At 48.6% G+C, this 23,005-nt stretch overlaps 1 protein-coding gene across 1 annotated transcript in view; it reads left to right on the top strand.

Annotated features, from left to right (window-relative positions):
- Positions 1–22,288, top strand: part of CTNNBL1 (catenin beta like 1) — a 166,988-nt gene extending 144,700 nt beyond the window's left edge. The window contains exons 14-16 of the mRNA XM_027558573.1: positions 11,254–11,391; positions 11,632–11,704; positions 22,107–22,288. Of these exons, the coding sequence (XP_027414374.1) occupies positions 11,254–11,391; positions 11,632–11,704; positions 22,107–22,195 (300 nt within the window). The 3' untranslated portion in view covers positions 22,196–22,288. The remainder of the gene's footprint in view (positions 1–11,253; positions 11,392–11,631; positions 11,705–22,106) is intronic.
- The last annotated feature ends 717 nt before the right edge of the window (positions 22,289–23,005 follow it).

Raw genomic sequence — 23,005 nt, 5'->3', positions numbered from 1 at the left:
GGCCTGCAACAAAAACACCTTAAATAAATTGACCAAGAGAAGGGGGATCAGGTATTGACAGTCTGAGTGTCTCGGAGCCACCGCTGTCCCTGCAGACTTCAGACTGCCAAGGGCACTGTGCAGACGTCCACGGGTTTACAGTTGACCAGGACGCACCGAAAAGAATCCCGTCATGTGGCACGTGTTTCTCAGGCACCTGCTCTGTGCAGGCACTATCAGCTCGACACCGGCTTGGGGTGAGCGCAGGTTCAAGTGTCGAGAGAAAAAGGGGCCCAGGGAGCACTGCTACTGCTGCCGAGGGCTGGACGAATCCAGGGCGCGGGGGAGCCATCTGCACCTCGCGTCACCCTGAACAGTCCTGCAGATGAGGCAGAAGCCGAGCTGCACCTCACAGGGGGCATACAGGGCATTTCCAGGAGCAGGAGCGAAGCAGCAGCAGTGGGAGGCCAAGTTAAGTTTGGGGGCCACTGTTAAGTTATACTCCAGGAACAGAAGGTGTGATGGGGGAGCATGGACTTTAGAGCCAGGCAGCTTCGGGTTCTCCGACTGCAGACACACAGCCTCATTTCTCCAGCTTTCTTTTCTTCCTTTCTGGTGTTCTGTTTTTTGAGGTGCACATCTCAACCTGTGGGTGTGTGAGGAATTACACATTTCAGAATTCAGTGACATAGATATCACACAGGTGAAAGCTGCTTTCACAGGTCCTGGCATGGAGAGTTGCGAGAGAACCTTTCCTTTTTTCTCTGTGAGGACTGTTTCTACCACCAGGCCTCCGCATACACGTATTTTCTTCCTTCCCTTGTGCTGCGTGGTTTTGTGGGATCTCAGACCCACCCCCACCCCCACTTCTCCTCCTTCCTCTCCTGCTGCTGTGCCTTAGCTTCCTGTCTCATAGTCTTTGCTTCTCCCTCTGTCCTGCCTCTTCTCAAGCTGGTGCCTCCTTCCGCCTTCAGGTCTCAGCCTAAATGTCAGACCCTCAGAGTGACCCCCCTGCCACGTGTGAAGCAGCGCCCCCCAGCTGCCAGTGCTTCTTCCTGACCTGTGATTACTTTATACATTTGCTGATTCTCTCTCTCTCTGTGACTCTCATCCCGCTTGTTCATCATGTTCTAAGGACCTACTCAGTGATTAACATGCGGTAAATGAAAGACAACTACTCGTGAGTTAAAATTAATATTTGTCTGTGGGTATCAGGAAGATAGAGAGTCCAGAGTTTCCTACATTATATCTAAACTCTCATTGTTAACTCTAATTTGTATTTTCTCTGAATAGCCCCATCATCAAAAAAAATATTTTCTACAACTGTGTACATTCTGTGGCATACCTGTACCTATATTAAAACCCTCTTATTTAGAAGCGTCTGCAGGACAGACTGATAATTGTATTATATACAGACTTGGTTCCAGTCACGTTACTGCAAGAATCTGTTAACTAGCAAAGACTTCCACGTCCTGGGCAGTTGTCCACTGCTTTCTCATGTTATATTCAGTGTCCGTGAGACTCCAGGGCCACAGAGTATCTGAACATACCCTGGGGCTTCCTGGTTAACAAGATTTGACCTGAACTTTTAAAGGGCATGTAATTCTTGAGACTCTTGGAGTGAGCAGCAGTTCTCTGTGGTCTGTAAATACCCAGGGTGCTTGTCTCAGCAGATTTCACCTGACTCCCCAAGCAACAAGAAGCCCAGAAAATACCAAGGTCCCTGTTGTTGGGCAGATGTCCTGACTTCTCTGGCTTCTGCTGGTTCAGTGTACAGGGATGCCAGGCTTCTGCATGTCAGAAATAAGAGATAATTATTTAGGTACTGGCAGGGATTTTAAAAGAGGAAGGAAAGAGCCTTGGAGAGAGGTTTTCCTTTTTTTAGTTCCTGGGAAAATTATTCTCAGCAGGTTTATTCAGTAAAACCTTCTCGCCACATACTTTGCACCATAATGACGTACAAATTGCAAGCTAATTTTGCCACAGTTAAATCATCCCAGGCTTTATCCTGGAAAGAAAAAGACGGACTTCTTGTAATGAAACAGCATCCACAGGACTTGATGGCTGAGAGAGACTTTGACGATTTCCTTAGCATCTGACCCTCATGTATAGATTTGTACAGAGGAGGAAAAGTACAGGAGCAAAGGAGTGGGGTCCGTGATCATAAAGCACGCCTACCGAGCTGTGTAGATAATGGAAGTGTGAGACTGCAGTCAGGTCTTCTGCTAACTGTGCTGGAAGCTTCTGGGCAAGCCAGAAAAAAAAGGGAATCCTGCTGAGAGCTCCTCTCAGCTGTTCCTTGAACAGTGGTTCCCAAACTTCTCAGTCTATGAATTTGGCAGACCACAGCTTACAGCACATGCAGTAGAAGCCGGAGCTGGTGGGGGAGGGGATGGAGCAGTGCTTTCCCCTCCCTCCTGCTTCCCTCTTTCCTAGAGGCAGATTTAGCCAAATGCCCACTCCCCGCTCTCTCCTCCCTCCCTGTTTGCCCCCTTCCCAATCACAATCATCCTTTCTACCGTTAGAGGAGAAGCTGGGGGACTTGGGTCCTGGCCCAACTCCTCTGCCTCTTCCCTTGCAGTATGGCCTTGAGCATTCTTTTAAAGAATTTTTTTTTTAATGTGGACCATTTTAAAAGTCTTTATTGAATTTGTTACAGTATTATTTCTGTTTTATGTGTTGGTTTTTTTTTGGCCACGAGGCCTGTGGGATCTTAGCTCCCTGACCAGGGATCGAACCCGTACCCCCTGCATTGGAAAGTGAAGTCTGAACCACAGGACCGCCAGGGAAGTCCCTGGCCCTGAGCACTCTGCTTTGCTTTTCTCATCCTCTCTGTCCTCCTCTCTCAGGGGGCTCACAGTCTCTCCCACAGCACTTCACAGAAGCCCTGGTTTTCTCGAGGCTGGCTTGGGAGAGTGTGTGTGTGCTCAGTCGTGTCCAACTCTTTGCAACCACGTGGACTGTAGCCCACGAGGCTCCTCTGTCCATGGGATTTTCCAGGCAAGAATACTGGAGCAGGTTGCCACTTCCTATTCCAGGGGATCTTCCCAACCCAGGGATCAAACCTGCATCTATTTCATCTCCTGCATTGGCAGGCAGATATTTTACCACAGAGCCACAAGGCTGTCTTATATGTTGTCAGAATTCAGTGAATGAGTGGTCTAGCAGTCTGCTTGTTTGTTTTTAAATTTAGGTGGTTGATGTGACGCCACGTGTGATGGAGGCGTCATGCTACCCTAGAAGGAACATGAACCCTGACATCATATAGCCCAGGTTTAAATCCCAGCTCTGCCAGACACAAATTCCATTCTTTTGGAAAATGCCTTACCTGGTGTGTATATGTGTGTGTTTTAGTTTTCATGGTAGCTTTATTAGAGGGGCACATGCTCATGTGTTAAGGCTGGCCTAACACATAGTCTCTTTTCTCTTTGCAAACTCTGGCCTGATATCCTTGGATTCTTATCAGAGCTGCTATCAGTTAGCTGTAAATTCTCAGAAAAAAAAAAAGAAAAAAATCCCTTTCAGTAATTCTCCAGCCTGTTTCCCCTGCTGAAAATGACTTGCAGTCCCTCGTCTCCTTCTCTCAGTCTGCCCTGTTTCAGAAGCTCTTGGAAGAAGATTTTGTTTGGCTGTTGTTTGTGCCTCCTCCTTCTCCACTTTCCTGTTTCTCCCTTTACTCTGGAAGAAAAAGGGAAATTGGCCTGTTCTCAGTGGCAGGGCAGTTCCTGTCCATGACTACACGTGACTACATAGTAGCAGTGACCCCCGCTGCGGTTCTGAGCCATGTCCCGCTTACTAAGGAAAGAGGGATTCCTATTGCTTCATAGCAGCTTCTTTTATGACTGTCTCCTTCCATCAGCGAGGGGCAGCTGGCTGCCTGTCAGGGGCAGATTAGAGCGTGGCATCCACGCGCTCATTTGGAGGCTTGCAACTTGCCTGCGGAGAGAGATAGAGGCACCTGGCAAGGTGGTGATTTGGTAGCACTCTGAAGACAGATTAACATTTAAAGTGAGGATGTGGCGGGGGGTGGGGGGAACACACACACAGCCCTGCAGCAATGGCACCTTGATGCCACACGCACCACCTCCTTGTGTGTGTCTTTGGAGATGAATCTGTTTATTTTAGCAGCCCCCAGACAGGCTTATGCTGCCCTGAATTGCAGTCTGTTCTACTTAATGTGCTATTCACTGAATAACCATCTAAGTTTTTATTCAGTCCTCCCTTATGGAATGAACAAAATAAAACCTTTCAGATTGTCTTTTTTTGTTTTTTTAACTCTCCTGAATTACACGTGGAATTTGCTAGTCTAGCTAGAGATCCCTCCTCGGTTTTTGGTTTTTTGTTTTTTTCAGTTTCTTCAATTTATAAGAAAAAGGCAAAAGAGCTAGATGACCTTACATTTAATGCTGGTCATTTGCAGTGGTTCCCAGATACAGCATGAAGAAAAACCCCATCTATTTGCTCATAGGCTAATCCTGGAAAAGGTCTATAAAACAAAGACATTTTGAACTAGGGAAGTGATCACAGGCTTGGAGCCAGACTCATGTGGGTTTTTATCCTGTCTCCAACACTTACTCAGCTCTGAGCTTTGTGACCGTGGGAGAATTCTCCCCTCTTTAAACCTCAATTTCTTATTTAAAGTGGAAATAGTTATGATTCTTATTACCTCTTGGGGTTTAAGGAAAAGTGAGAAATTCATGAAAGTGAGAATTCAAGAAATTCACTGTGCTAAGCACAGTGCCTGATAAACAGTGAGGACCCAGGAAATTTTGCCATTTTTATTCCATTTTTCCCGCCCAGCCTTCCCTCCCCCCATATTTATTTATTTGTTTGTGTCTTAGTTGCAGTATGTGGGATCTTTGTTGCATCATTCAGAGTCTTTCACTGTGGTGCACAGACTCTCTAGCTGTGATGCGGGCTTAGTTCCTCCATAGCATGTGGGATCTTAGTTCCCTGACTGGGGATTGAACTCATGTCCCCTGCATTGCAAGACGGATTCTTCACCACTGGACCACCAGAGAAGTCCCTCGCCCATCCTTCGTCAGAGTGAAAGGACTAACAGGAAAAGGTCTTAGACTAGGAAATCATATCCCACTAAAGTCTCTAAGCAAAACTCAGTGACAGTCATTTGATGTCTATCTCAGTTTTTCCATCTGTGAAATCTGAAAATCGTATTTCCTGTGCACAGACAACCTACAGCAAGTGAGGTTAATGCAGGTCCTCTGCTCTGAAGAGTAAAAAAATGCCATACATGGATGTTGAGTTGTCATTGCTTCACAGAGAAGACGGTCACCTCCCGTCTTCTCAAACGTGAGAGTTGAATGCATTAGCTTGTGAAGGACATCCTTTAAATCTTAACTCTCATGCCCTATTTCAAATATAGTTCGACATGTATATAGATTTTCACTTAGAAATTGGGTAAAGTACAATATCTTTACCATACTTAAGGAGGCTACTGGTTTGGGGGAATTTCTCTTTAATCTCTATTAATCATGTTCCCACTTAAGAGCATTCAATTTACACACTCATATTGTTTTAAAATAGCCCCTCTAATATACCAGCAAATCCAAGAGTTGTCTCTTTCTTACAGGGAAGTTACTTTGTTGACAGGATGAGCTAATTGTCAGTGCTCAGCACTTGCTGTTGAGGTGACGACTACTGGAGGCATGTTTCCCAGTGGCTCTTCTGACTGTCTCAGAGCACTGCCTGTCAACAGCTCTAGTCTATCAATTTACCCATATGTGGGCAAAAACCCATTGCTTCTGGCTGTTAAAGTGCTTCAGTCCTAGATTTGCCACAGGTTGTCAAAGCTAAAAGGCACTTCAGGAAGATCAGGGAAAGAAATCAGGGAAGACAAAAGTCAGCCCTGTACACTCCCCAGCCTGAGACTGGAGTTTACAGTGCCAGTAGATTTCAGTGTTCTTCCCCAACTAAGCTCCAGCTTGGCCTCACAATACTTTGCCAATATGGTTCTCTATAGCCATTCTAGTGGATTAGAGTTGGCGCTCAGGAACCCTATTTCCCTTCGCAGATACAGTTCAGGCTTCTAGTTTCCAAGCAAAGAAGCCGCGGCCAAAACATGTAAATGACTTGCCTATGGACCCTAGTAGTTTGAGTTGAGATCTGATCCCGTTTGCTTAGTTCTTTCAGATGTCTAGCTCTTTTTCCTCACACTCAGAAATCCAAAGAACAGTATCAGGTCTTATCACAAGATCAAATTGTTATCTAGTATCTTAGAAGCCAAGAAAAGGAGCCAGAAATTCATTAATCCATTTATAAAAAGTTGGCTCTGTTCACACATAGTAAGACAGGCATAGATAATAAAGGTGACATACCATCCTACTTCTTTTTTAAAAGACCAGAACTTAAGAAAATGTGCCTTAAACAACTGTTACCCAAACTTCTTTATTTTCCATCAGAATAATACATAATCACCTTGCTTTTTTTTAATTTCCCTTTAATCATGAGGTACACACTTGTGCTCACCTTCCCTGAATCCACTCAGCAGCAAATATTCCATGCCACAGAGTTGTAACAGGCTAGATTAGATGCTGTCCTGACAGCAGTCACCATCTCTCCGTGCTGGTTTCTCTGATGCTTCTAAAACTGTCAGGGCAGAAACTCCCATCTTCGAAGCCAATCTCTGTTTCATCTTTGTGTGTGTTCAGTGCAGTTATGGTGATGCCTCTCCTGGAAATGAACTGCAATCCTGTCTCAGATCTGCATTTGAAAATTTCACTTTCAAATCATGCGGCCTCATGTCTAAAAGTAGAATGTCGAAGTGAACGTTGTCGGAGTCTTGAAGTTCTGGGGAAGGAGGAAAAAATAGGGTTTAGCAGTGCTCTCTTGGGTCCATCCTTTCCACATGACAACATTTGGAGAAACTGGAAAGTACAGTACGTCTGGTTAAAAGAGGATCAGATTATCGGGAAGAGTGTGAAAAGGAAAAACTACCAGGGCACTTCTGACGTAATTGGAGAAATTTAATTTTGCTAAGCTCTGTTCCTAAGCCATTCTACCACTCTAATTTAGTATCTTCCTTTGTTCTCCAAACAGCTCTAAAATCTGTCATGCCTCTGCAGACGTGGTAGCATGAAGAGAGAGCACAGACTTGGATTTGAGTCCCCCGTCCTCCTTTCCACTAACCTTAGGGAGGTTGTTCGGCCTGAGTCAGTTTCCTCATTGGAAATAGGGGCGATGATCCCTATTGTTGTCGTTGTTCAGCCACTAAGTCGTTTTTGACTCTTTGCGTCCTGATGGACTGTAGCATGCCAGGCTCCTCTATCTCCCAGAGTTTGCTCTGAGTCATGTCCATTGAGTTAGTGATGCTATCTAAGCATCTCATTCACAGTATTTGTGGGAAGTAATGGAGTCGGTGTAGGTAAAGCACTTGGCACTATACTAAGCCCTCAGCAAACACAAGCTTCTCCCGCAAGGCAGGTAGATGGTGGTGGCAATGGTTACTATTCAGACTGCCTCACACAATGCCTGGTATTTAGTAATCAATCAAAAACTATGATGTGCCAGGAGCTAAGATCTAATAAGCAAAGAAACACTGCCTTCTACTCTGTTAGTAACAGTGGTATCCCACTGTTGTGGGATACTTCCACCCTCACCAAGCTGACCCATACACTCCCTTCTATCTCTGTTAGTAACAGTGGTATCCCACTGTTGTGGGATACTTCCACCCTCGCCAGGCTGACCCATGCTGTTGTTGCTCCCTCTGCTTGGAGTGTGCTTTCCAGCTTGTCATGCTTCTTCAGAATCCAGCTCAAATGTTATATTTTCCTGGAACTCTCCTGATAACCCAAACAAAACAAATGTAGCCTCTCCTTCTGGCACTCAGTACAATTTGCAAGGTCCTTCATAATGGCCATTACTACATTTAAAAAAGAAGTTTGTTCATACCTGTTAACCTCATTAGCCTTTAATCTCCTTGATTCTGTAGACTGTCCTATTTATCTTTGCTGCCCCCAGCACATCATATAATAGCTGGTTCATAGTTAGTGTTCAGAAACACTGAGCTAGTGTTCTTTACCAGTGGATGGATGAATATGTTTCTCCCCAAGTTCCCAGGTTTGCACTGAGGGATTGGTCTCTCTTCTCTCTCCCCCTCCATCCCTCTTCTCTTCTCCATCTGATCTGCTTCTCATATAGGCTGACACTGTGCAACCTACGAGCTGTACACTTTGCCTACCTCTCAACACTTGAAGCCACCGTGTCCGTCAGACAGGTGTTCACACATCCTCATTCACTTTCCCGCACAGCATAGTCTGCAGCTCATCCTGTCTCACTTCTCTGGCTGACAGATTCACAAATGCTTTTCCAGAGTCTGCTTTGCAGAAAGTAATATGCAAGGTGCTTTGTAGGGTACAAGTTTTTAAATATCTCAGGAAAAATTTTATAAGGAATATCACATTTTAGACTTTAAATATATTATGATAGAGATTGGGATGTGGGAAGAGTACCAACATTACAAGCAACCGTGAGGGGGCCAGAAAAGGAAGGGCAGGCCTGTTTATGCTGTGTGTGTTGCGGCGGGGACGGCCAACGAGCAGAAAGTATGAACAGCATAATGCATTTTGCATAAGGCTTCAGGCCACAAAAATGCCTTCAGTTGTTTTTTTTAAATATATATTTCTCTGGCTGCACCGGGTCGTAGTTGCAGCACACAGAATCTCCGATCTTAGTTGCAGCGCATGGCATCTTTAGTTGCGGCATGCAAATTCTTAGTTGCCATGTGTGGGATCTAGTTCCCTGACCAGGGATCAAATCTGGGCCCCCTGTCTTGGGAGCACAGAGTCGTAGCCCCTGGACTGCCAGGGGAGTCCCTGCCTTCATTCTTAAGTCATCTGTCCTACTGCGTCTGCCGGTCAGAAGCCTTGAAGCCTTATCCAAAAGTCACTTCTTCCCAGTGTCTTATAACCAACCCTGATTAGCACCCACCACTTGTAATTACTTTAAACTTGTAGACGCACTGTATCCCTTTACTTTTTGATCATTTGATGTGTTGCTGTGATCTTCCCAGTCAGACTGGCAGCTCCTTGGTGACTAAGACCAGCACATCCCCTTAGCTTCATTCTTACTCCTTTTCTGCCTTAACTCAGTGCTTGGAATGGTGTTCTTGCCACAGGGCAGTTAAGCAGGCTCCGGATCTGAGCACACCGCTTCATGTTAATCATTTCCACCTCAGAGATGAATCAGACAGGATTCCTGTCCCTGGGGAGTCCATATTCGAGAAACTGATAATTATGTAATTATGAACAACTTACTTAACCTCTGTGTGCCTTGGATTCTAATTTGTACAATGGGATTAATATCCCTTCCCTGCTCGCTTTAAATTTGGTAATAAGGACCATATATATAATAACACTTTAAACTCCACCGCATTATAGAAATGTGAAGTATTAGCCGCAAATGCTTTTTGCATGAGTGGAAGTCAAAGAGTAATTTTCCTTCCTGTGCCCCCAGCTGTTGAACACTTAGGAGTTGTGGAGCAGGAAGCTATGATTATGAACAAATGAGAAGCTGAAGAGGCCCTTCTATTTTTAAACTCCTTGGACATCAGTCGGGTGCTCCGTGACTACCTCATGACTATTAACACTATCACCAGATCACCAAAGAACTTGCTACTACACAACACTCTGAATTAGTGGCGGTGCTTTACCAGGCAGCGCCGGGCCTGGCAAACCTAGAGCCTTCTTTTGCCTCACAGACAGAGGCCTTTAGGAACAAGATGAAAAGTAGCTACAGGCAGGCCCCCTGGGCAAATAAAGAAGCGCGTTATCTGCGTCTAAATAGTCTCTGAAGGATGCTGGTTGGAGATTGATGACCACGGTGGTAAGTCCTTCGAGTTTGGGAAAGTGGAAAGCAGGGTCCCCAGGGCTTCCATCAGTGACAGGTGCCTGAATTGTCAGAGGGAACCATGGCTGTAAAACCACTGACAGAATTAAGAAATGGATTGTTGTCATCAGAAGCATGTATTCACACCTGTCTTCTTAGACCAATCTGCTAGTCGTGCAGAACGAGTCCCTCACCCAGTTCCGACTCTTGACAGCCTGAAGCAGTTATGTCTCTTTCCTCTCATTCACCGCGTGGATGTTTACTGAGCCGGGGATGTAAAGACAGAATTCAGTCCCCACTTTCACAGAGCTCACAGCCCACCCTCATGAAACAGAGGGAGTTATAGAAACAGGGAGCTGATGGTAACTGAAATCAGTGTGGATATGGTGGGCCAGAAGACAGCGTGCCGTGGAGTGGCCTGCAAGGGTGCTGTCCGGAATTTTGGAAAGGAATTTTGTTATCCTTAAATGATCAAGGAAGGCTCTGTAGGAGAGGTTGCTTTATAGTGTTGGCATGAGAGATATCCCAGAACCCTTAGGAAGCAAGGCATAAATGCCCTGAGATGGGAAGAAGAGCTGTCTTGGCAGAGGTGGTAATCCTCTGGATGGGGGGCTTTGGGGTGGAGTGGAATGAAAATACGCCGCAGTGACTGTGGTGGTGGTTGCATAACTGACTACATGCAGAACTGTTGCTTTAAATGGTTGAATACTACGGTACATCAATTGTATCTGGATAAGCTAGGTTTGTTTTTTCAACAATCAACTATATAAGAATATATATGGGGAGAGCAAGTCTGATACGTCTGGGTTACAGAACTTTAGGAAAGAGACTCCCTAAAGAGGAAAGAGATTAGCTCTTTGACCTTGAGGAAGTATTGAACTCGTGGAATGAAACGGAAAGGTTGGTGTTTTGTATCTAATGAAATATAAGCCAAAAGGGACACGTAGAATGGGTACCTGCACCATCAGAAGGGCACCAAAACAGATATAGAGAAAGTGGACCTCTCCTCCCTAGGTTAATTTAATTTGGAAGAAAAAGAGAGTTAAGTATATCTTGTAGAGAGGTTACTGATGGAGGCGGGAACCAAAGAGTAAAGAATGAGTAGAAGCAGATATATAGATTTATGTCCCCATCAGCTTATTTTTTTCAGGTTGAATGTGTGGATGAGATCATTTTGGCCTTGAGTCATTGTATAGACAAAATAATGGACTTTAGTCTTGACTCTGTGAACCTCTAGTCCGTTAACAATGAGAACGTAAGATGCTTTAGAATAAGGAGACGAGCAGGAGGCAAATGAAGGCAGAGTGGTTTTCTTTTGTTGTTGTAGTTGTCGTTACTATTCTTTTGTGAATCGTGAGAGGACTAGAAACCTATTCTTTCCTCCTCCACTCACCGTCTGACTTTTGTTCCCCAATGTTCATTCCTTTCTAGGACATGGTCCGGCGTGGAGAGATCATAGACAATGACATCGAGGATGAGTTCTACCTCCGGCGCTTGGATGCTGGGCTCTTTGTCCTCCAGCACATCTGCTACATCATGGCAGAGATCTGCAATGCCAACGTGCCCCAGGTAGGAGGGGCTGCCCTGGGTGGGCCCATCCATCCCTGCCTCCTTGCCTGCCACCGGCTTAGGGGAGAGTCTCTCAAAGAAGGAAGTGGATCACACACTCCTTGAATTCCTTCACTCTCCGTGGGGCCTCTTTCTCAGGGATGGGGGTGAACTGAATACTTCCAACGTGATGTATTCTGATGTCTACCAGGACAAACGATGCTCTTTCTTTCTCTGTCCACTCTTTCTTTTCCTTATTAGATTCGCCAGAGGGTTCACCAGATCCTGAATATGCGTGGAAGCTCCATCAAAATCGTCAGGCACATCATCAAGGGTGAGTTGGATGTTGCTTGTGTCTGGGGCTCCAGGGAATTAATTAGATGATGCTTTCTTTCCATCTGTGTCTATATGCCTGGAATTTGGTGCGTAGCATTCTCTGCACTGCAGGCTTAAGTGTGTTGTCCAGTTCGGTCTGTGTCCAGATCATCCTGTCAGAATACCAAAGACTAACCTAGTTAATCTCTGCCTCTGATTCTCCACTTCCAGAATTTTAAAAACACAAACAAGAAGCACTAGGGATTGGAAATTAAGACACACACACACACAAACACACAAAAATCCAGGTCCAAACTGCATGTAGTTAAAGGAAATTGCTTTCTTAGGGGAAAAAAAAAAAACTAATAAGAACTACCTGGAATTAAGGCAGAAAGAAGTGAGTTCGAGGCAGGAGAAAAAGCATGCGTGCTTTCCAGTGCTAGCTCTGCCTTCCCCCAGCTGTGTGAGCGAGATCTAGAAGAAATTTGGAAAAGTTCATGAGATGCTACATGACAGCATCCAGCCTAGTGGCCAGCACACAGGAAATGCTCGGGTGAATTTCCTTCACCTTGCCCAGCGGGCCCCTCAAACACTGTTGCCTCTTTGGCTGGACCTGACTCAGCTGGAGCGGCTCCCGGGAGGCCCCTGGTCGGTGAGCAAGCTCTCAGTCAGCTTTGTGGTGCAGCGCCCGCCCTTGGACCACTCAGCACAGACCAGCCCACGTGGCAGCGGGAGCCTGTGCTGGACTTTACTGATAACACCAGAGTTCAGAGTCATGGTGGACGGGACCGCAGCCACATCGTGTCTCTCTCTGACCCTCGTTCTGCCCACTTCTTAGCTGAGGAATTAGGCTAGATTTACTTGAAGGGTGTGCGGATAAGTGGCTTATAACTCCCATTACAGGTGGGAGATGAAATGTGAAGATAAATGATATATATAATAGAGTGAGGAGACGTTAAGAGCCCTGGGTTCTGGGATCTGGCTCCTGGAAGTGAATCCTGTTCCTTCTGTTTGCGGTGCTATATCAGGCAAGATATCCAATTGCTCAGAGACCTCCTAGCATAGGTAAAAGGATTAAATGAGATGATGTATGGAAAGTATCTCCAGTTCATAAGTTCTTGGTAAATGCTAGCCGAGTATTTGCTATTTGCTTGGTAAATGCTATTGTGAGTATTATGAAATGTGATGATAACTATCGTCAGCAGTGTTACAAGTGAGGCAGGACTAATATCCCATGGGAAGCTGTGTGGGAGTAGGAACATTGAGCTGGGTCTTAGACATTCCAAAACAAAGAAACCGTGTGGGTGAAAACCTAGGACTGGAAGCCACATGATCATCACTGCACTTCCCGGCGCGTGGGGATGGTAAATCTTGTGCCCATTTTGCAGATGGAGCCTATGAGGCACTGGAATTTATTGTCTTCCCCCTGAGAAAAAGGAAAGGGGGAACCCGTTCATGAGCCTCACCTAGTGTCTCCCGTAGTGGCATCCTGGGTGCTCCCTTCTCCCCGTCAGTGTCACAGTCGCGTGAGTTACTGCTTCAGGTGTCACGCCGCCTCCTCCCTCAGGTGCGGCTGCGGCGATGAGAAAGCCCAGCCTCTAAAGGACATTCATTTTCAATGCCCACACATTCAATTAGAACTTTTTGTGACTCTCAGCTCCGCTGTCTTGCATTTAAGCTTCTCCCTGCACCTCCATCCCCACGATCAAAATAGTGATCTTTTGAGAAAGGAAGAGTGTTTTTAACAGCTAGTAGGGGGATGCTTTTCTTCCTGACATCCTAACGTGTGTACCCGAGGTTATTCAGGATTTTCAGTTGTTGCGAGCCAGCCTCAGTGCCCCTTAGAGCCCAATTTATTCCCCGAGTGCCTGTTAAAGTGCTGGGTGCGTACTGGGTGCTGAGTACACATTTGTTGATTGTCTGGCCGGGTGAGCAGGTGAACAGCCTACACAGATGCTGCGTTCATTCCACCACTCTTGTTCCTCTCCCCAGTCGCTTTCTTTCCCCCACTGTCCAGGCTCTCAGGTCCCTCCTTCCAGACCCAGGTCCAGCCCTTCAGCTCTCTCTCCAGCCCCCTTCACAGCCAGTCCCTTAGTAAATCTGCCATTCCTGCCTCCAGCCTCAATCCGGAATCAATCCACTTCTCTCCGTCTGTTATTTCCCATCATAGCGGCGTGTTTCTTTCTTTCCTAGCCCTTATCACAGTCTGTAATTATTTTTATTTATGTCTCTGTTTACTTGTTCTGTGTGTCTCATGCATTAAAATGTAAGCTCCGTGATGCAGGGCCATTGGCTTGATCCCCGTGTCTCCTCAGCACCTAGAGCAATGCCAGGCGCATAGTGGACACCCAGGGAATATTTTAAACATTGTTGAATTCAGCCCTACCCTTGTGTGCATTTAAATTGGCAGATATTTACTGAGACTCCTCAGGCTCAGCACAGTGCTAATACTGTACTACTGAGGTGTCACACAGCTCCTGCCCTCATAGAGTTTTTAGTCTTTTGGGGGGACATGGTTTAGTCGCTAAGTCCTGTCTGACTCTCTGCAACCCCATGAACCTTAGCCCACCAGGCTCCTCTGTCCATGAGATTATCCGGGCAAGAATGCTGGCGTGGGTTGCCATTTCCTTCTCCAGGGGGTCTTCCCCACCCAGGGATCGAACCCACGTCTCCTGTTTGGTAGGCAGATTCTTTACCACTGAGCCAAACAAAATACATGCTTCAGCAGCTACTCAGCCAGTATTGCTGGGTGCCAGGCTCTGTATCCAGGACTAGAGAGACAAGGAAGAATCAGCAAGATCCCTGTCCTAAGGGTTCATGGTCTAGTGGGAGAAAGACTTGAAACTAATTATAACATGATAAGTGCTGTGTTGAAGTTGTGAACAGAGTGTTAAAGGAGTGATAAGGAGGCAGTAATGGAGGCATAGGCCACACCCGGGAATCCCAGGGAAGAGAGAGGATGCTCTCAGGACTGGGAAGGGTGTCCGGGGTGGGGAAGCATATCCCAGGCAGTGGGAGCAGAGGCCTGAGTTGGAACAGGACGTCAGTGGCCTTCATACAGGGTCTCCCCCATCAGGGGAGGCCACGCAGGGATGCGGGAGGCTGGAGCATCAGGTGGGGTTGGGAGTGTTTCTGGACAAGGCTCTCAAGTTCTGTTGGGTACACGGTGAGTTTGGGGGGACAGGCAGTGCCTGCACCCCTTTGTTGGCCAGCAGAGAGCAGACATTCTCATTCGGGCAGGAAAAGTGCTAGTTTGGACGACTGTAAGTCTTTACAAGGGAGGTGATATTTAAAGCCAGGGGATCAGATGCCACTGCCCAGGTCAAAGATGTCCTCAGAGGATGCTGACCACAAAAAACAAACAAAAAAAAAAGCGTTCTCTCCAGATGGAAGGCTAAGGTTATAATAAAGGGCTCACACTGGCCCCAGGAACCCGTCTGTCTGCGGTGTTGGGTGGCAGAGCTGTACCACGGTCCACCTCAGCCTGTGAATGCGGTCCAGCAAGCACTCTCCAGACAGTGCTGAGGTTGAAAAGGGGTGAGGCTACCACGGGACTAGGTCGGGGGCGATGGCTGGGCTTCTGCTTTTAGGCCCACCTCTTAAAAGCCTTCACTCCCTCCCCCAGCCTTCATTCCATCAAAATGCACGAAAAAACAAAGCCTCATAAAGAAAACCAGCTCATCAGTCTGTCCTCTTTGATTTTAATTTTGTTTTTCGGTTTGGGTTGCTTCCCTTTTTTTTTTTTATCATACTAATTAGATGCAAGCTTTTTTCTTTGATTTTATGGCCTACATATTTCCCAAGTTTTGCTGGCAGGATGACAGCTGATGGATCCCTTGGGGTCTCAGGAAAACGCTGATGAGGCAGGCCCGGCAGGGGACTCTTCCCATTTTATTTCTGTCCCCTTTCTCACAGTTTCCCTCCCTCCTTTTGTACTGGGGGTGCCACGAGAGCTAGAAATAATTGATGGCTCATTAAAGTGCCTCGGTCTGCAGGCTGCATACTCAGTGCTCCTGAAGTCCAGCCTTCCCTGAGCGGGTAGCCGCTCTGGCCTGATGCCTGTGGCACCCACCTGGGGGGCAGCGGTCTCCGTACTAGAGAAGGACCACGTGCTCCACACGGGCAGTGACAGTGGTCCTGCCTTTTATCTTCTGGTGCCTAGGCCACGCATGCCACAGAGAAGGGGCTCGGCTAATGTTTACTGGGGATGCACTTCAGGCTTCTTTGTGGTGTTCCTGAAATCAGGGTCACAGTAGGTAGAGTGGTCACTCCCAAGCACATCCTCTGTGCCAGGCTTCTAATGTTTGTTCTCCGGTTCTCACAAAAGCTCTAAAAGCAGGATTACACTCTCCATTGTGCCCACAAGGAAGCCAGGACCTGCGGAGGTTAAGCGGCATTACCCGAGTCGCTCTTAATGCAGGAAAACTGGATCCAGACTAAGTCGGTCTTTCCATCTGGCAGAAAGGAAAGCTCTAACCAGTTGGCTGATACACTCCTCAAGCATTTCAAGAAAGAAAATTCAGGGTGGCAATCTTTTCAGAGCACCCAGCGGCATCACAGGGCACTCGGTGGGCTCCCTAGACACACCAAGGAGACCCTGTCCCCAGGGGGATTCAGTCCCATCACATGAGGAATAAATAATCGCTACACAAAGCAGACTGAAGTCAGTGCTAAGAGATGGAGTGGGAATCAAGAAAGCACAGTTAATTCTGCAGGAGATGGAGAGAGAGCCGGAAGACCCAGAGAGGCTGCAAGAAGAGGTGCTTGTTTTTGTTTTTTAATTGTAAAACATGCACAGGAGTTACCATCTTAACCATCGCAGCCATCACCATCACCTGTCCATAGAACTTACTTTCATTTCAGCAGAATTGAAAGGCTGTACCCATTAAACCCTTCACTCCCCATTCCCCCTCCCCTAGCCTCTGGCAGCCACCCTTGCATGTTCTGTCCCCATGAAGCTGATGACTAAATAAGAACGTGGCTTCTCGAAACCTGACACCTCCATAGGTAGACACAGGGGTACACTGAGTGGTCCCCTCGTTGGATGTGGAGTAGGACCTGTGACCTGGAAATACTTTGAGTATAAATACTTGTGCCAGGGCTTACTGTGGAAGCCTCCAGTGAATCTCTTGAATGTTTCAGTCACTGGTGAAAGTTAAGACCATGTGGTGGTAGGCTGTTTGGCAGAGGAAAGCTTAGAGGATTACTGACTCAAAAAACTCTCAGTGGTGGTGAAAAGTCTGAGCCAAAGACTTCAGAACGCTTTCAGAGATTGGCTCCTGGCCCTTTGATTCGCTTGTGTTCCTTATGGCTTGAAGTCCTTTCTCAGGAGCTCCTAAACATGTGTTCCCGTATTAATTTGGAGCACTTGGTAACCTGAGCTTGGCCTCTGTGATTTGCAAGCTACAGAAGCTGCTGGGATTTCTCTTTGATGACATGTTCGTGTGTGTGTGACTTCCACCAGGCCTTTGCTGCTGGAGCCTCTAGGATTTAGGGAGGTGGGAAAGGATCCTGAAGAGGGGCCTCTTTAACCTCGGGCAGCTACGTGCCCTCCCCCCAAGCAGTTCCTGCATCTATAAGATGGAGATGGATAACCCGCCTCCAAAGTTTGCTGTGAGAATTAGATGAGGTTCTGCAGTAAAGGGCTTCCATGTTGGCACATGATAAGTGTCTGATGACATTAGCTACCTTTACTGGTGTGGCTTGAGTCCCAGCTTACGTGGGAAGAGGTAGAACTGAGATGCACAATCCAGCAGGATTCTGGCTCTCTGTAACTTGGGGTAAGTTAGTAGATAACATGTGTGAGCCTGGGTTTCCTCCTCTGTAAAAAGCACACGGAAAGTGAAGATTGCCCCCAAGGATGGCTGAGATAGAGATGCAGCTGGGGACCTGGGACAGAATACTTGCTCAGTAAATGCAGATTCCTTCCTTCCCTTCCCTGCCCTCATCCTTTCACCGGTGCTGGCAACAGCCTGGACTCAGAGGCAGTCAGGAAAGCCCAACCCAGACCTCACTCTTCAAGGCCTGGTGGGGCGGGCGGGGTGGTGGTGCTTTTCCAGACAGCTGAAATGTCTGTGGGAAAACAGTCCATGGGGATGTGACCCTGTTAGCATCGTAAGCAAAGAGTAAGCTTCCTTCTGTTTCTCCTTAAGTAAGTTGCACTGTCATGATGTCCCTGATGAAACTTACACCCCCACTTGCAGCCCCAGCACAACATTCTCCTCCAGAGAAGCCACGTTAGTCCTTCCACATCTATCCTTGTCGCTGAGGAATCTCTGTTAGACCTCAAGGGCCTTACTCTCCTAGTTTCTATTTCATTATTATTTCTATGTCTTCAAGGGTTATCAGTGTAAAAATGCTGACATTCCTCTTCTCCCCACTCACCCTTCCTCCTGCACTTTTTCAGAGGTGAGCATTTAAGGCTGAAGGTCCAAGGATCTGAACCGGGCTTGTGAGCGCCGGTCTGTGTCCTGGACAACAGTTCTTCCCCGTCTTCCAGTCGGGGTACCCCTCCCTCTCCCTCTTAACATAAACAGAATAGCTCAGATTCCATGTCTGAACAGTAAACCTGCTGTCTAAAGTTTGCTTTAATATGTATGCGTTCAACGCTGCTGCCTGTTTCTAAGCTCAATCAAAGCCTTTATTATAAGAGCATTTGAAAATGCTGGGGAAGGAGAGAAGGGAGTGGATGTATCTGCCCCATCTTTCTCACTCTCTAGACCGACTCACTCTCTCCCTCTCCCTCTCCCTAACCCCGAAGTTGTCCCTTCATCTAGCATCTCTTTTTTCCCCTCCAGTCTCTCCCTTTCTTACACACACACAGCAAAGAGAACTCTTTCCCAAGACCTCTGGGAGGGATCTGTTCAATATTTATAAACTGCTGCAGCAGCCATAATAACCGGAGGTAGCTGGCACCACCACAGTTTGCTCCAAATAGGATTCCACTCTGGAAACAAAGAACAAGTCAGGGTCAGGGGTGGAGGGTGAGATGTGAGGTGCACAGCTGGTACCAGCTGCCAGGGCCAGTGGGAGAGCACTCAGGGCTTGTCAGGTCTGCTTCTGGGGCCGGCTCGCTGTGGGCCCCTGGCCGCTCACCTGTCCCTCTGGGTTGCTGTACATTTCTGAGAGCCCTGTCAGCCCTGACATTTAGTGACCGGGCACGAGGGAGCATGGCCCCAGCCAGTACTCCACATCTCTTCTGATTGCTGAGGCCCCTTGACCCCGGGACATCCCCTCCAGAGCCTTACCTGTTATGAGGATATTGACACCAGATGCCCTGCCAGAGCTGGACTGCCTTGGAGACTTTTTTCCGCAAAGGATGGGGAACAGGCAGGGTAGGGTACTGCCTAGAGAAAAGGATGCCACTTTCGGGACCAGCTCCCCCGCCCCCCAGTGCCTTTAGAGGTGCCCTCTTGACTTCTCGCACATGTTCTTGGTTTGAATCTCAGCCCCTCTGCCATACTGCACCTGGGCAGGTTGCTTCAGCTCTCAAATAAGCCTCAGTTTCCCCATCTGTAAACAGAGAAGGTGCTCTTTGCCTTGTAGGATTGCTGCAAAGATTCAGTGAGACAACATATATAAATGCCTGGCACATCAACAGTGTTGCCCACGTGTGAGGTCCCATTCCACTCTGTGCAGGACAGCCCCTCTTCCTCATTTTACTCCCTTCTTCACAGCCCGTCTCCAGAGAGCAGGTAATCTGACTGTTTCCTCCTTCTCCGCATGTGGAGCATCCAAGGAGACTTGTCCATTGACGGGTGTTCTGTGTACCGTGGTGGCAGGCGTTTTTTTTTACAGCCTTGGTAGCGGCGATTCAGCAAGGGGACTGATACAGACATTGGTGCTGTACTCTCCGCATCCCTGGAAAGCAATAAGGTCCCTCCAGGGAAGCTGGCTTTTCTTGGAAAAGCATTGCCCCAAAGGATCAGACTGTGTCTCACTTCCTTCTCTCCTGGGTCTGAGAATCCATTAGGAGAACAAAGTGTTAGTTCAGTCCATTAAGATTCTTGCTTTCAGGCCAGGCCTTTGAGGGTATTAAATGCTATAATGGTCATTTCTCTCTCTCCTGGGGCAGCGACTAGATCATTCACATGAGAGTAAAAAGATACCAGCCCAGAGCCTTCTCCCACCACCCACTTCCTGTTCTCCCATCACCCCAGCCCTCCCTTTAAGGAGCCTTCATGGAAGGAATCACAGCCATTTGCTGTTGGAGGTGATGGATGGGCCTCACAGGAGAGGATGATTTCGGGAGAGGAGGGACACACAGCTGGCACATGTCTGAATCCCGTATCGCCTCTTCCGGCACATGTCCAGAGTCATAAAGAGGACGGAGACATGCAAAAGTGGCAGGAGCAAGAGGATTGCCCCAGCACGGTGGGGGAAGGAGGTTGGGGGAAGGGAGGTGGGGGAGGTTTGCAGGCTTTCCTCCTTTCCCCAAGTCTTTGTCAGATTTGGATCTGCAGATGTTTTATTATGCAGATGCCTTTTGCAGGAGAGTTTTCTATTGTTCCACCTCTGGCCACCCCAGACAGGGGGCTGGGGGCAGACACGCAGGTACTCGTCCTGATTCACTGCTCTGGGAGTTTATTCACTAAACAGCCAGGAGTTGGCTGTCAGCCCGGCTCTGCTGGGAATTTAGCTGAAAGTGAGGCAAAAGCCCCTGCCTTCATAAAGCTGCCAGTCTGGATGGAGGGACAAGTAGAGGATCATCCAGAAGTCAGGCCTGTGACGGGAGACAGAGGCCGGAGGAGGGGAGCGGGAGTCAGAGGTGACTTGGTGGGACTTGTGTGGGATAGCAGTGAGAGACGTTACTGGCCTGAGCAAAGCAGGCTGGAGAAGGGAGCCGGTGTTTCTGAAACATGTGTTATCACTAAGCTCTTTACATGCATTTTCAGAGGGGAGACCATGCAAGGCCCCCTGGGACTGTGAGTCAGGGTCAGGATTCAAACCTGATGATGTCGCAGCATCTCCCGAGGGCAGGGGCAGGGCACAGTCAGCGCTCAGAGGAGCAGGACTGCCGTCCACTGGGCTCTGTGCCCCTGCTCGTGGGAGTCACCCCAGGAAGCCCGGGGCGCCACTCACCACCCAGCCCTGCCCTCTCGTCCCAGAGCTCCGCACATCATGTCTGTGCCATATCCCACTCCCTCCCACCTCCTAAAACCAGCTGCCCACATAACCTGGGGGCCTGGACACTTTCGAGAATAAAATGAAGGAGTGTTACGTGTTGTGCTGGGGTAACAGGTAAACTGGATACGTTTTCGCACCTTACAGCTCTGATGATGTCCTGTCATCAGCATCGTGACCTGCATTCCTATTCTCTCTAGACGTTAGTTCCTGTATCTTCCTGGTCTGACTGAAACTGTGTCTCCCTGGGATGGGCCCACTCAGGTGGTACCTGCTTTCTCTCACAGGCCGTCTGCTGGTGAAGATGGGAGATGGGTCTTCCAGGCTTCTCCTGGGCACCTCTAGACTATTCCTCCTCCCTTTTCCCAGAAAACACCCATTGGTTTGAATCTCAGCAGCAGTGGACTGTACCCCAGCCCCCGTCCTTGTGGCGTGGACAAGCCCTCATCCCTTGGAGGAGTTCGAGCTCACTGTCACCCTCTCCACCATCTCCACCTCTCCTGCTTTATTTCTTGGTGACTTCAGTATCCACGTCTCTTCCTCTCCCACCCCATCCTGCTGGAGGCACTGTCAGGATACATCTGAAATCTGAAGACATCTCTCCTCCACCATGACCTTGGGCCAGACCACCATCAAATCACATCCCCTTCTTTCTGCCCTTGGCCCCTTCACTGTGTCTTCCTTGCGGCAGCTAGAGTGAGCGCTGGTGAACAGACAGATCATGTCATTCCTCTGCTTACAGCTCTCTCGTAACTTCTCATCTCTGGGGAAGTGCCGACAGGGGCCCACCTGCCCCATGCCCGCCCCGCCTGCTCCCCTCTCAGCGGGACTAGGTCTGCTCCCCACTGAAGCCCCAGCTCTGCTTGCCCCCTGCCGCTCGCTCCCAGATACTCCCCTGCACACCTGCTTCAGCAGTGAAAGTGCCGAGTCCTCACCACTGGACCACTGGGGAGCTCCCGACATCAGCATTTCTAACAAGTTCCTACATGACGTTGCTGCTGGTGGTTGGGGTCATACTCAGAACCACCGGCTCTGGGGCAGTGCCTGCCCATAGTTAACACTGTGTGTGTTAAGTGGAGGAAGGCTCGGCCTGGAGAGGAACGTGAGCAGGGGCCAGGGAGTTGGTCTACCATGGACCTTGCGGTCAGGACCCAAGGAGTCTGGGCACAGCCACCGCTGTGGGTGCCTCTGGAGGCACACACCCCCAGGCGCCAGGGTTCAGGGAGAAGTGCGACATGACCCAGCCACGATGGCCCCCGCTCCCCAGACTCCCCCTGACCCTGCCTTTGTCTCCCCAGAGTACGCGGAGAACATCGGGGACGGCCGGAGCCCGGAGTTCCGGGAGAGTGAGCAGAAGCGCATCCTGGCCTTGCTGGAGAACTTCTAGGCCGGCTCAGCAGCGGGGCCACCCTGGGGCTCCTCCGGAAACTCTTTGTGGAGCTCAATGTGACTTTTGGACAAATTAAAGCTAGTTTTGGTATCCCCGGGCTGGTGTTCTTTGTACCGTCTGACCTTTAGCCGACACCTCTCCCCGCAGCGCTCACAGGACACGGCCAAGGAAGCTGGATGGTGGGCCTCACCCTTCCAGTGAGAAACCAGAGGCTCTGAGAGCAGACGATGAGGTGATCATCAGTGATGAGGTGGCCACTCTGCTGCCCTGCGGGTTGTGGGGAGGCTGCCCGTCTGCAGCTGGGAAGGTGCAGGCGTGGACTGGGGGTCTCTCTGGGGCTGAGCCTGTAACGGGGCACGTGGCTCATGTGGAAGGGCTTCCGTGGCGCTGCAAGGCTGGCCACAGAGTGTGCCATCCTCCGAGCAGCGGTCTGAACTCAACCACACATCAGAGTTGCTCTGGTTGGGGAGGGGACCTAGAAGTACGTATCCATGTTGGCCCCACCCCAGAAGGACGAAGTCAGAATCTGTGGTTTGGCCCAGGCGCTGGCGCTGTTCTAAGCCCCCAGGTAGTTCCAAGAGCCACTGCTTTAGAGCCCAACTTCATTATTCACCAGATGGGACTGTCTGGATAAATAACTTTACCCTCTTGAATTTCATTTCCTTCATCTGCGAAGTGGGGGTAATAATCCCCACGTGGGGATTTCTTTCGTCCTTCCCTCCCAAGTCTGTGGCTTCAGAACTGCAGTCTCACCCCTTTCCCAGAGACTATGAGAAAGTTGGTCTCCTCCTTTATGGAAGTCAGCAG

Source organism: Bos indicus x Bos taurus, chromosome 13, assembly GCF_003369695.1.
Source record: "Bos indicus x Bos taurus breed Angus x Brahman F1 hybrid chromosome 13, Bos_hybrid_MaternalHap_v2.0, whole genome shotgun sequence".
NCBI lineage: Eukaryota > Metazoa > Chordata > Mammalia > Artiodactyla > Bovidae > Bos > Bos indicus x Bos taurus.
The sequence above is the reverse complement of the archived record's forward strand: the minus strand, read 5'-3'. Positions and strand labels throughout refer to the sequence as shown.